The 14,578-nt window shown below is 41.9% G+C and overlaps 1 protein-coding gene across 1 annotated transcript in view; it reads right to left on the bottom strand.

Moving 5' to 3' along the window:
* The window catches only part of kcnb2b (potassium voltage-gated channel subfamily B member 2b), a 95,982-nt gene that overhangs the window by 80,528 nt on the left and 876 nt on the right, over positions 1-14,578 (bottom strand). The window contains exon 2 of the mRNA XM_085287276.1: positions 13,621-14,332. Coding sequence (XP_085143402.1) covers positions 13,621-14,205 — 585 coding nt within the window. The 5' untranslated portion in view covers positions 14,206-14,332. The remainder of the gene's footprint in view (positions 1-13,620; positions 14,333-14,578) is intronic.

Raw genomic sequence — 14,578 nt, 5'->3', positions numbered from 1 at the left:
ATAGCGAGACTGGGAACGGGACAAAGGCGGCTGCTCCTTTGCCTCGTATCACCAGTCATCCATCAACATTAGTATTGTTATTTGCTTTTAGACACCTTATTCATTACCTTGTAATAGGAGGCAAAGCTAAAAATGCTTCAGAGTCTTAGGTGGCCTTTAGATACTGTCATGCTACTTAAGGGGGATTTATTGCAAAACAAGTATACTTTAAAAATCTTTATTTGGGCCAGTGCCAGGGAACAGTGGCCAACGCCAGTAAGTGTGGGTGCGAGGCAGATTAAAGATTTACAGCAGGTTTGGCTTATCCTAACAGAATATGTGGCAAGTTCAGTGAAAGGCAAAGGGGAAAAAATGGCTACAAGGTGACATTTCAAAACATAAGCGAGAAATATGCATCTTTTCTCCTCAAATATTCTTTCTGCTGAGTCAGCACAGACTTCATTTACTCTTTGGGGAACTTGACCTCTTTTATTTGCACACGGCACCTACTCAAGTCATTATTATTACTTTATAAATCCGGGGACTTGAATAGCTCACGTGCAATCTTCTGCTCATATTTAAAGTGTTATGCACAATCAAAACACGTCTCACACGTTTGCTTGTTTGGGGTAATTTATGAACACCCCAACACAGTTTCAGAAAAAAAACCAAAGAACAACTTAAACTCCAAAAAACACAAGTGTAACTTACTAGGTTTTAAGACTTTGTGAGATAAATCTAATAATATCAACCCACCACCTGCTTTTGCCTTCTGGCTCCTCCGTGATTATCAACCTGCCTGCATGCGCACGGCACCAGAAAAGATGAGAGGAGGAGAGGCTGTGCCACTGCTGACAGACCTCACAACGCTATTGTGTGTATGTGAGTGTCTTCAAAAAAGATTCAGGGGCTATTTTAACTCATAATTCATACTTATATGTAAGTAGTAGAAAAAATAACCCAAAAGAGCCACCCCTGTTGAAGCCATTGTTGCATGTATATAACCTTGCTTATATTCACGATGTTCATGTTTTAAAAGAGATATAACACAATATAATCAGATCTAAATGTTAATCTTCACTTTCAATTCAGAGAGAGGGAATTCCAGCAAAATGTTAGAGAATTTGCACTCTAACAGTACTGGGTGCAAAAGCTTCCTGCTATGCTTGCTCTCTATGCAGAAGCAGTAATGTTTCTAATAACTCTGAAAGATGGTGTGTACAAATTTTGTAGTTTTACAGCACAGGCGGGATCCCACCATCACCCTAATCCATCTGATATCTTATTTTTTTTGTTTCCCTTCCTGCACTTTAAAGGAAACAAGTGATTTGGGAGCAAGGGTGAATGATTGCAGGACACTAAAGTATGATGCAGGGCAGAGAAAAAGAGGCAAACAAGTATATTTTACACAAGAGATATGGATAATCAAAGGAGGCCGTAACGAGAGTCAACTTAATGGTGAGCCACTGAAGGCGAATCGCATGAAGGAAGGAGCTGAGATGCTGTAAAAGTAGCACCAAGTTCGGAAAAATAAACAAAGGGATCTAGACATAAAATACACAACATTGGTCACAGCTGAGGGAGAGAACCGGCAAACATCAGAAAGGCACACAAGTCTAGAAGCAGCACTGTATTTCATTGGCCACTGACGTTGCATTGTTTAAATAAAATGAGACTGGTGGACCTTTCAGCACACCGGTCAATACCTGAGAGTCACCCTATCGATTGGCAAGGTGCTGGCAAATGTCAACACCCAAAAGACCAAAAGTCTTTCCAGATCATGCAGATGGAGAACAGATCCTTCCTGAGCTGGCAGCAGCACATAAAAACACCAAGAAAAATTGTGCTGTTATGTCTCCGACAGCACTTCAGATAAGGCACAGATTTATTGGGCTTTTAGACTTTAAGATGAATGCAGACCTCTTTTAAATGTTTGCCTGCTGACAGTGGAGAGCAGGCATCTGCACCTACACACAGGGATACTGTTAAATGTGACATAGGTCACGTGGTCTGTGTGTAGTGTGTGTGTGTCATCGTCCCTGTGTGCACTCTGACCAGCCGGGGTCACTCTCTTCATTGGCACTAAGCTGATTACAATCACACTAGGGAGCCAAAGAGCTGTATCAAGGCCTCTTGTCACTTTGCCTCACTAGATACAAACTGTCCATTCCTGCTGAGGGCACATTAGTGATTTGTGTAAATGACTTATTGCTTCCATGAATGGCCTGGGAATTACATAGGAAGTGCCGGATGAACGAAACCTCGCCATCCCTCTTTGTAACTTATAGAGTCATGCTGCGCTTACTGTATCTTGTTGTGACAGAAAATGGAAATAAAGTATTTAGATTAACTTTCTCAGTAAGATGAAATTTAAGCATTCAAGCATGTAAAGCAAAGGAAAGTTACTGTGGTCAGCAATAAGGCACTCTGGTGGTGAGGCAAAAGATGTGGGAGGCTTGCGTCGAGCACGCAATATAATCATTTCTTCTGTCACTTCCTGGAGTGCGGGGAGACAGCAAACAGCTGGCAGCACTTCCCACAGAGACGCCAACGGCATGATGACACAAGAAAAAAAAAGTGATAAAAAGAGGGAAAGACGGATATGAAAATGAAGGCGGTCCAACAGAGGAGCTAAAACAGGAAAAAGACCGAAAAAAAGCTTAAGACTGGAGAAAGGAGGAGGTGGTGGAGATGAGGGGGAAACCCGTTTGCCCGGTCACAATCGCTTCTGCTTCATCAAGCCAGTATCCATGAGGCAATGAAGGCTACCAGGTTGCTTCAGCCTCGCTCTGTCGGTTTCCTTTTTTTCTATCAAGTCTTCAGAGGATCCTTCATAGAGCAGAGATTTCCAATACATCTCCCCTGTCTTGCAAAATCAAGCCCCTCTTTTGTTACTGATGCTCTGGAGACCCTGTGATTGCCCTAGACAGGACTTTCACAAAAGCCAATTTCACTGCTTTACTAAGTTTTGAGCAGAGGATAACACATTTTTAAATCTCGGCATAATTGAAAGGCAGTGTTTTCCCTGAATATGTGAAAATGTGAACTCATTTAAATGCTGCACTGCAAAATAGGAAATAATATTAGTGTCAGCGAGAATTGTTAAAGCATCTGTTATAAAAGATACAAGCAGAAAATTAAGGAAGACACCTAATTGGAAAAAAGAAAATGATCCCAGTGGGGGGAAAAAGTATTTTGAAGGCAAGTTTTAATCAGTGAGACGTGAACCGTGCTGAAAATGTAGAGCAGAAGCATTTCCCTTAAATTTGCATCAGGGGTTGGCTGTGGGGGCTGAGGTACCAGCTGCTCTGCCTCACACACAGCCTGTATAGAGATGAATTGCTCCCTGGGTGTCGATAAGTCACCATGGCACACCATGGTCACCATGGAAACAATGCAAACACAGCATTTCTGAGGAAACAAGTAAAATGAAGTTGATTACACACTTCTTTCTGACTGAAAGGACTCTTCCTCCTTAGGAAATCCCCTCTTATTGTCAGGATTTTCAATGCATATTCAATGTTTTTGTTTTTTTAAAAGCAACGATTCTGCTTTTATGGCACCTCAGATATCCAAAAAAATACTAAGACAATGCACAACTGCAGTTCCTGAAGCAGCCACCTGAGGCTGTTCTCAAAAGCCAAGCCAATCTCAACGTATCTATCTATAACAAATTTTCCCTTCATAACCGCTGAACTGAGCTAATTATTTAAATGGTGTTAAGGCTTAAAGTTATGCATAGGGGTATTGTTGCTTTGAGTGACTGTATCCAGTACGCTGCGTAGATCAGGACAATTAAATCAAATGTAATCAAAAGCGACACTCAGAACCTCTAACTAATCTCACCCACGTTGGTTTTTCTGGGTTTTTTTTGTTTTTAAATTTTGTTAATACTTCCTCTGTTATGAAGCCTCACTTGTAAAACATTGTGAAATGTCTCATCAGGTCACTGAGCAACTCTAGCAGATTCTATCAAATAAAAATGCAGTACTTGGAAACATTTTTACCAAACAGAAAAACTAAAAAGCTAAAATAGTTTCAGGGACCAAAGTAATTCCACAAATCTGTTCCTATACACAAGTGCCCAAAAATATCCCAGCTGTAGAAGTTGAGTATTTACAGTACAGACGTACTGAACTAGGAGTGAACTAGCTCTAACTTTGAGCCATGTGTACTGTTTGCAGTGTTTTCGTGCGTTTCTGTGTGTTTGATTTTATGAAGCGTTATAGGCTGTTGTGAAGTTCTTATAATAATAATGTATTCAAAAAGTCCGCTCTTTGGTTATGCAGAGTAAAATAGTTTTTACTTTTATGTTACATAGCACCATACAATCTATGGATGAACCTTGCTAGCCATTCTTGCTAAAGTTAGCTGACAACTCTGGATCCCACCCTCTCATCTAAATGCTGTCCAAAATAACGTGCCTGGGGTCACTTAATAATATCTAAGAGTCACAACTGGATTTCAAACAAACAGTGGGTGATATCTTAATTTATACCATACATCTGTTTTCTAGGTAGAACCAGCAGCATACTGTCCTGCACTCAGGATGCACTTCTCTGATGACTGGTAGTCAGTCACACACATGAAGGACAGGGGCCAAATATAAACACCACAATGAATACTAATGCACTCCCATGTCAATGCTCCCAAGATGGAACAGCAAGAAGGATCACAATTCAGCTTTCACGCTGCAGGGAAGTAATGACAGAAATGTGGAAAGAATGGAAAAACAGAGCAGAGAGAGGAAAGGGCGCGGGAGGTATATAGGAGGAAATGGATGATTGTAGGGTGAAGGTGATAAAAAGAAATGTAAAGGGAGGCTATGAAGAGGGTGGGGAGACTATTAAATGGTATGGAGACAACAGCATCTCACTCGCTGTGTTGTGAAGCCCATAGAAAGCTGGCTCAGCAGCATTTGAAGGTTTTCAGATAAAGAGGTGTGTTATTGTGTGTGTGTGTGTGTGTGTGTGTGTGTGTGTGTATTGCACATAGACGTGTCTGCTTGTGTGTTTACTGAGGGCAAAATGCGTGTCTTATTCAATGTATGTGCAGAGATTTGGAAGACTGGCTGTGAGCTCAGCATACACAATGTGTGTGTGTCTGTGCAGGGGGGACTACTGGAGCACGTAAAAGAGACCCGATGCTCATAGCATTTAGAATGATGACTCTCTTCTCGCACCTGTCGTCTCTCCATCTCTCCCTATTCCTGATCTCTACTGGGACAAGAAAAAAGAACAACAGACAGGGTGAGCAAACTTCCCTGAGAGACAGCAGTGGAGGAAACAGGGAGGAGATGAGGAAGGCAGGAGGAGGAAGGAACATATTAACCTCTTACTCTGGGCGTCACTCGAGCTGCCAGCACTGGGCAGCGCTAACCCTCGTTGGTGGTCCATATGCAGCCACTCCCAGCATTTCAGTGGGGTTTATGTAGGAATTTGATGGCAGTCAGATCTGAGGTATGCCCTGTGCAACGTGGAATATATGGAAGAAATTGTTTATTGCAGAGCTTTACAAAGCTTTGCAGCAGAAGGCAGCTGTTTTTGGCATACAGACTCTTACCCACTGTTGCGCACCACCTGTCGTGTACAAAAAGGCAAGAAGGAAATGCTAATGATGTGAAACATTTGGCAGCCAGAGAGCCAAATAGTTTCCACAGCAGCTGGTAGAGACCAAAAATGAAGCAAAAGGGTAGTAAAAACAAGTTAGATTTATTATGACACACAGAAAAATTTAATTAGAGCCCAATCAATACAGTGTTTTTAGGACTGATACAAATACTTTTTTATTTTCGGTACTCCAGTAATTTTCCAATATTCCATTTTTTTTCTTTCAGACACACAAAACAGTTATGTGGCAGGGGTGTGGTCTGGCCTGTTGCAGTGGAGGGGTGTTACAGTGAGCTCTCAGGGCAGTGCCGTGGTGTGGCAGAGAGGGCAGGTGTGACCGCTCTAGGTGATCCTCTTCTTCTTCTCTGTATGCTTAAATAGTGACGGCAGGGACGGAGAGGAGGAGGAGGAAGTAGCTGCTCCTGTGCGACTGGTGCCAGAACATCAAAATACAGTTGCTTAAGCGAAAATAAAAACAAACCTTTAGTGCATGAAATCCAGTGTGCGTGTCGGGTTCTTACAACAAGTTATTTATTTACTTGCTTACACGACGTCCGACTTTGCTCAGATCCGCTGTTTGTTGTGTTCCAAACATGGTTTTCCAATGGGAAAGTTGCAGCGTGCCCTCTGGTGGAAAAACTATGCAACATCAACACTCGTGATATGGTTGAAGGGTGTTTCTTCCGTCTCTTCGTTACTTTTTAAATATTAATATATCGGTTATTATAAATGCTGATACTAATAGACTGGAAAGTAGCTACCAACTAATAGTATTGGCCTGTTGATAAATCAATTAGGTCATTGTCTAAATAAATTTTTCTTCATTGTTCAAAGGACAGCTATTGCTCCAATTTTTTTTTTGATTTAAAGTAAAAAAAAGAAATTCAATTTTTGTGGTAATAATTTTATTATTCTGCAATTAAAGTATAACATTAGGGAAATTTAATTGACCACTCCCTCTAATATACTATCACTATACAGGGTAATTTATAAGTTAATTTATTAAATATAAAAATAATGGAAGAACAGTATAGCTGTACCAAGCTTGCTCAGTTGTAGGTGAGGTAGTAAACTGAGGGTATAATAGCACAGTTACTTAATAGACTTCAGCTATCCTCTCACACCATCTGGCCACTCATTAGCTTTGGTTTGTATTGACCTTGTTGTTTATGCTTTAGACCAATGCTTAAAAAAGAGGATTTGCTTGTTGATCTCCTTTTCTGTATTAGTTAAATTGTGTGGCTAACATAGTGAGGATTAGACGTGCCTCACGAGTTTCACTTAATGATGTCTTCATTCATGAATCACTACACGCATGGTCAACTGCAATTAGCCGTAAGACAGGCCCCTGGGCTCTTTTGGGATGCCATGGTCACTGAGCTGCATTCAAACTGTAATTCCTCTGCACGCAAAATCCCACTGGTGATCATAACTAAAGAAAGCAGCACTGGGTTGTCACAGAAGTGTGTGTCACAATAAACGCATACACTGATGGAGGGGAATTTTTGAAATAAAATATACAGCAACAATTTAGTACTGAGACAGATGAACTTTATGTGCCGTCCCCCTATTTGTCTTCCCCAACCTCTTTTGCGTAATGAAATGTCAGTGTAATGTTATCTGTGTGTATTTTATGCCACACTTACCACTATTTCTGTTCATGTAGCGGTCGATTACAGCAATCTGAGAAAATCAAACACACCTAAGGCATGAGTGTAAACCCTTATAAATAAATGCAGTATTACATTCGAGCTGCAAAGCAGGATTTCAGAAGTTTTAATGCAATTTTATTCCTACAGAGCCACGTGAAATGACCCTGTCAACAGATGTCATAGTACTCATCAACGTGGAATGCTTTTGTTAGGAAAGTTGATATTTGCTGCTTGGTAACATAACTATAAATTCAGACAGCACTAACAAAACAAAGGACAGTGGAAAGTACTCTACTGCTTACAGCGCTAGTGCCATTTGTTGTCCATGTGTGGAAATTCATGTTTAGAGTGATTAAATAGCAGAACAAACTGGTGAGTATTCAATGTGCATACAACAAATCAGCCACTTCTCAAAGAAAACAATAGAAGACACCATCAAAAAACGCTTTAAATGAAGGAACATAAGCACTTCTTTTTATAGATGAAACTGCTCCAGAGTATATTTTGAGGGAATGAAAATCCATTGCTTGTTATTGTCAGGGCTCTTGCAAAGTTCTTGTTATCCCCAAAACAATATTTGATCACTGCACAAGTGATCGCAGCCAAAGATCATCTCAAAAATTATATTTTGTTGCAGGTGACATAGAGAGAGAAGAAAGGCAGTGGTGGAAGGGGTAAAGTTTTTCCTGGAACATCCTGATGACAAATGCTTCTGCCTCTTCTCATGGCGGGACTATAAGAACTCATGCCACCTATAATCTAGCAGGTTCTTTCTTATCTGATTATGAATGCTGGGTAAAGAGGATTTAGGTGCTGGTGTCTAAATGCTAGGCTGTACTGATTAGAGGCCTGATGGAAGGCTTATGCAACGAGGAGACTACACGAGGAGAGAAGGTGCGCTCTGCCCAAATGACAAACTCGCTCCGGCTATGCATCCTGATAACTTCTTCAAATGTAACACGATAACTCCCATAGATTTGAGTTACCATTACTTCCTGTACATGGATGCATTACTTGAAAAAACAAACAAACTTGGAGACAAAAATAGTATTTGCAAAGTCAAGGTCGGTATCAATCGGAGAGGCTTTTCACAACATAGGTAAAAAGTAGCTAGAACGCACATATTTCCCCAACAAGCTGAGTTTTTGTCAATAATATGCCAGCACTTATATATTTAAACTTCTGAGAACAGACCACGAGTCAGGCAGAGATGAAAGAATGATTATGAAAGACAGATTAGCGGGTCCACCTGCTGCTTGAATCTGACACAGAGAACGTTTGACTTAATGCTGACGAAAGGCCACGCTCATTTTTCCTTTCCCCGTCTCCACTCATCTTTGACTCAGGCAATATCAGAAACTCCATCGATGTACACACAAGGCCAAATGCTCACTTCAGTGCTATAAAAGCCTGGAAGGAAACAGATGGATGGACGGGAAGGCGTTGTCTGCACTGATGTGAAACAACGGGCGGCATCAAACGCCGTGGAGTCGTGCCACAACAGTATGCTAATTGAATTTGCTCCTATCACATCCAAAGCTACGCATTAATATTGTCACTTCTGCAGTCTCACATGTCCCGTTCTATATGCGATTCTATAAATGAGCCAACAAAGCCAAACAGGCAGTGTGTACTGTGGATTTAGCGCACCACATTGAGACGGATGATTATGACAACACTGACATTCACACAGTGACATTTAGGATGCGTGTTACAGTAAGGTATTTTGTTACAGCTTCCTTATACGGTGTCATCATCATCATCATCAACAGTGGACCGACTTTGGCTGCTTCCAAGCGTGGGAGGACCAAACAGCACAAGGCTGCGCCCATGCAGTCCCACTGCTTACCATTTCCACTAGCTAGACTAGCTTATTAGATAAAGGGGAGAGTAATGTTGCACATCCACATTAGGAGCAAGCATAGGGCTGGACATGGCCTGTGTGTGTGTGTGTATGTGTGTGTGGGTGGCTGGCTGGCTGGCTGGGTAGGGAGGGTGGGGGAACAGAAAGAAACACTGATCTCTTTAAAATGCTCTGAATCCTCTGCTATTATTTTTCCGGGGCTGCCCATATAGACTTTCTCTTTTAGAGTCACTGGTGTATTAAAGCTCTAATACTGTCACGATCCTGGGTCTTAGGACCCAGTGTTTTGAGTTTTAGTTCATTTTGATGTTTATAGTATGTTTAGCTCATTAGGCCTCCTATGTTGATTTGCTTATTAGTTCCCCCTTGTGTTTCAACCCATGTTAAGTCTCCCCTGCCCTTCATGTCTCTCTGTGCCCCCTCTGTTCTGTTTATGGTGTGTCTTTGCATGTTTGAGTTTCTTGTTTTCTGTCACCCTGCATTGTGCATTATGTTCTCATGGTTGGTCTTTTGTTACTCCCTCTAGTCTAGTCTCTTGTGTTCAAAGCTGAGTATTTCCCTCTGTGTATTTTGGTTCTTAGACCTCTGCCTTATGGTTTGTCTCTGTTTCTTAGTTGCTGTCTCCACTGTGTCTAGTTCGCATCTCTGTGTGATACTTCCTGTTTTACTTTGAAGGTCCATGCCTCATGTGAGTGTTTCTAGTTTTGTGTCTCTGTCTCGTCCAGTCCTGATTTCTCCCAGCTGTGCCCTCCTTCTGTGTCTCATTCCCTCGTTATCCCTCTGTGTATTTAAGCCCTGTGTTTCTCTTTGTCAGTGTCGTAGTCTCCATCATAGCTGTGTGATTTTTCCCTGTGGCGCCTTGTGCTTTAGTTTTCCCAGTTTAGTCTATTTTGTATTGTTTTTCGTGTCCCACTCCACGCCAGCAATAAAGCTGTGTTTTTTGAGTTTACCTTTTGTCTCTGTGAGTTTGCGTTTGGGTCCTACTTTTGCCTGCACACAGCCGTACTGTGACAAATACTGTGCATTACATTATTAATATTCTAAAAGGTTTAACTGCAAGCACTGCATGAAACAAATCAAGATTAAGAAAAGATGCTGCTCTTGCATACTGCACTATTAAAACTGAGCACTGTATGCACCCATGTCACGACTAATAACAATAATTTTTAATATTGACTAAACCGCTAAGATCTGTAGCAACTGTTCGTTAACATCGTGATACTTATTACACGATTTGGTTTGGGGTTTTTTTTTGCATACCATTGTGTTTATTTGAAGGCAGAAACAAATGTATTGGAGCCATCTAATCACATTTTCCATCTCACTGACAAAAAACACTTCAAGTGGAAAAACACAGGCAGGTTACAAACTGCATGCACAAGTTACATTTGCCATCTTGGCATCATGACTGTTAAAGTGCATTTACACAGAGAGACATCAAGGCAAAAATAAATTCATATTTCCCAAAGCAATCCAGCCATTTTAATACGACTTCCTTGTGCAAGCTAGTGTTAAGAATATTTGCTGTAGAACTATACCCATGACTCATTATAAACAAAAAAGGTCGGGGCAGCACTAAGTCCTTCTGGCTCAATATCAAGGATGACACGTTCTACCGGATTACAAGAAATTATAGCCTCAAGGAGGGAAAAGATGCAAACACCATCTTAGGTTTTATTTTTCAGAGCACAACTGCCACTAAATTATTATATACAGTATCTAATTGACAAGTAGAGATAATATAAAAAATGTATATACGTGTGTGTTTGTGTTTGTATTTACAAAGAGAGTGCAGTGACAGCATTTTATGTAAGAGGTGGAAACTCTATTATTTGCATCTATACTGATTTACTAAACAATATTAACATTTACAAACAGGTTCTTTTAATTTTTTGCGCTTGATATTAAAATGTACCGACTGCACCTCTGTTTAGAAAACAGCGCAACTTTTTGTAACTCCCCATAAAGCTAACCACAACTACGAGCGCTCACACACCGTTTACGAAATCTGTCCCTTACATGTGTGATTTAATTCAACTCGCACTACAGTGCACGAGCCTGGAAGATCTTTTCTTCTACATGAAATTCTCGCACGCCAAACACCCGACAGTGCCCTCCCGTCCCACCCACCCACGCGAGAGGGCACTAAACCAAAAGTCACAGCAACATTAAGAAGCCACCGCACTGCAGAGTGTTCTCTTTCTTTGGACCATTCATAATTCACTGAGAAAGATTTGCAAAGATCCAGCTCAGCATCCTGAGGCGTAACTTACATGACTTCATCTCTTGCATCACTCTCTCTCTCTCAGGGCTTTCCTTTGCCACTATCTTGTCCACCGCAGCTCTCCCTTCACTTGTGGCTCTCTCTAAGCACCTTTTTTTTCTGTTTTGGTGCAGTGTGTGCTAGGCTTCTGCCTTTTCCCTTCCTCTGCCAGTGCTCCCAAAGCATGAATGAAATCCTGAAAGAATGAAATCCTAAATTGATGGACCCTTCTGAAAAGGTCGGCCCTCTTATGCGTTACCTTTATTTAAGGGCAGAGCAGGCCAGCGGTAGCATTAAGTGTCAGACTGGGTTCCTCGTAAATCTCATAAAGCCTGCTTTACAGAAAAACAAAGAGAGTGAAGGGAAGGTGTATATTCTATGCCGTAAGACTCTGTGATTGCATTTGACAAAGGGCTCATATTGCTTTGAATAAAAGCACATTGCTGTGTACCAGGCTTGTAATGGCATTTCCCTGGTAAAGGGCTTTCAAGGCACGTACAATATGTGCCCCATAAAAGGCTTCCCTGACCTCAGGGAGCTGCCATCTGACAGTCCAGCAGCCCTGGCAGGTTATTTCCAAATGTACTTTCAACTGCAGATAACCTTAGTGAAATCACAAAGCCGAGGCATTAGAGTCACATTCAAGCTCGTCTTGCAAAGCAGTCTGCAGAACGTCAGTGCCATTTGAATTAGGGAGGAATTTCCCTTTCAGGTTTCACAGGCTTTCCCCGTGCAATAGTGTACAGGTCAGCAATACGTAGACGTGTCTGACTAAGGGACTATACTTGGACTTATCAGTTTAAAATCCACACACATATCAAGTTACTACACTGCTATCACCAAGGTTTGCCTTAAATTAAATATTGCCAGCTCTTTAATTAACTTAGGTGATATAAAGCTTCCCCCGTTGAGGATGAAATCAATCATCGAGGTGAGGCGGGGTCCTCGTCAGTCACATATCACTAGTTGATGTGTGGGTAAACAAGCTATATGGATATAATACAGGAAGGCAGGAGAAAAATAAAACATCTATAGCAGCCTGTAAAATGAGCTGAACTTTATGCATTGAGAGTCATTACCATTTTTTGCCATTTCAAAGCTGAATATTGCATCATAATTTTAGCACCGGGGGTCTAAAATTGAATCGAGCACGAATTCCAAACTGTCCCAGTCGAAGTGAAACAGCTTTTGCTTTAATGGAAAAGGGCTCAGAACAATGCATCATCCAACGTGCACTGTACAGTACATCCGACGGGGATGATGTTTCTTGGGTCACGCACGCAGGTCCCTGTGTTTATGATCCTCTGACGTGGAATATAATCCCGATGAGCCCTGCCCCGCCTGCACTGCTTGATGATGGGATCAGGATACTAAATTATCAGTGATTGGATTTCATCAAGGCTGACCATCCTAATTGAAGACTGAGTGAGGGTGGAATGAGAAGGTGGAGGAGGAGGAGATGTCATCGTTTTACAAGGAGCAGCCATGACAACATGGCAAGACAGTCACTTGATGTCTGTAGTATTTATCATGTTGATTCGGGGCATGAATGAACACGGGGCTGTATGCGACTGATGCAGCATTTTTCTAAACATGTGGAAAGGTGGGTAGCAGCTGCACCGATGACTACCTCAGCCCTCAGTCACACCAAATAAAGATGCCTTTATTTATATACAAGTATTTATAAAACAGGGCTATAGAAACTGTATTTATCGATACGTATGCAAGCACCTTATGACATTTTCCTGACTCACAGTCTGACTGAGAAAGAAGTACATCTAATCAGTAAGACTTATGCATAATAGAGCCACATGAGAATATATACTTGTACCACTCTGTCCAAGAAATGTACCGTTTTACAAGCCATGAACAGATGTGGTCTATTTTATCCAGGCAAAGAAAGCCAGACCAGAAGCTGACACTTCTACCGATTATTTCATCAAAGCAAATGAAGTCAAACTCTTTCTAGTTCAGTGATTCCCACTCATACTAGAACTGTGCGTTTTTACTTAAGGATGATTTTTCATCCCTATATTCTGCTTTTCCTCCATCCGTACAAATTGTTATCCAAAGACAGCAGCTTTCACTACATTTCAAACCGATGAACTCACCAGTATTTTTGTTTTTACAGGATAGATCTGGCCTTTGATAACCATGTCTGCAATGTGTTGTGATCCAGGGAGCATGTTCAGCTTTGAATGTGAACATGAAATGTGAGACGGTGTGATCGCACTTCCAGTTTGGGTTTCCTACCTTGGCAGCCACTGAGGAGTTGGGTTTCTCCAGGAGATCCCACAGTTTCTTCCTCTTGTCCGGGCAGCAGGTGTTATCAAACTCTCCCTCTCCCTCCCTCTCCCTCATTGTCTCTGCCTCCCTCCGCAGTTCCTCATTCATCTGCTCTTTTTTCTGGTGGTAACGGGCCTGGCAGCAAGACTCCAGGTAGATCTCATCAATACCCCAGTAGTCTAACTCCTGGCCAAACGACAGGGCGCACATCTCCTCCATCATGTGCAACTTGCCTGTGCGGTAAAAGTTCAAAATGGAGGTGAAGGCCCCCGGGTGCCGATCAAAGAAGTATTCGTTCTCGTTCAGGCTGTAGTCGTCACAGATTTCCATCAGGGACTCGTGGCTGTTGCACTCTCGAAGCTTGCCAAGCCGGGTCCTGGGTAGCCGATCCAGGGTCCGCCACAGGACTTCATGGTTCAGACCCCCGACGTTAAGGCGGACTCTGCGGGAGCGGGCTTTGGTGCGGATTATGTCGATGGGCTCAGGGGGAAGCGAGGGAGCAGTTCGGATGTTGATTGGCTTAACTCCGATTGGTCCGAGTTTCTCAGCCATGGTGATGGAAAAGGAGACTTCTGGGAAGATGTTAAACTGACCTCCTCACCCCCCCGAAATATGGGAAAATAATTTAAAGCTCTTATGTCAGTTATGTTGGCTCGTCTTTAGGCAAGTCCCTCCATGGCTGAGAAAACAAAAGAGAGAGGGTGTGAGATGAGTGAGTGACTGATGGCACATTAGTTAAATCAATTGCAGCATCAAAAGAGACACATTTCACCTCCAAAATTAGAAAACAAATGCGATCTCTTCAGTTGGGAACCTGTTACTTCATATTGTCAAAAAATAGCATCAGCCGTGCAGCGTTATTGATCCCACATTTCTATGAAGGTGTTAGGCAGAATCAATGATTTTGTCAATATGGCTGCTTTGC

Source organism: Mchenga conophoros, linkage group LG9, assembly GCF_057382185.1.
Source record: "Mchenga conophoros isolate Kocher_MC1m ecotype Shallow Benthic linkage group LG9, M_conophoros_male_GT1.1, whole genome shotgun sequence".
In the NCBI taxonomy this organism is placed as follows: Eukaryota; Metazoa; Chordata; class Actinopteri; order Cichliformes; family Cichlidae; genus Mchenga; species Mchenga conophoros.
This window is presented reverse-complemented; position numbering and strand designations above follow the sequence as displayed.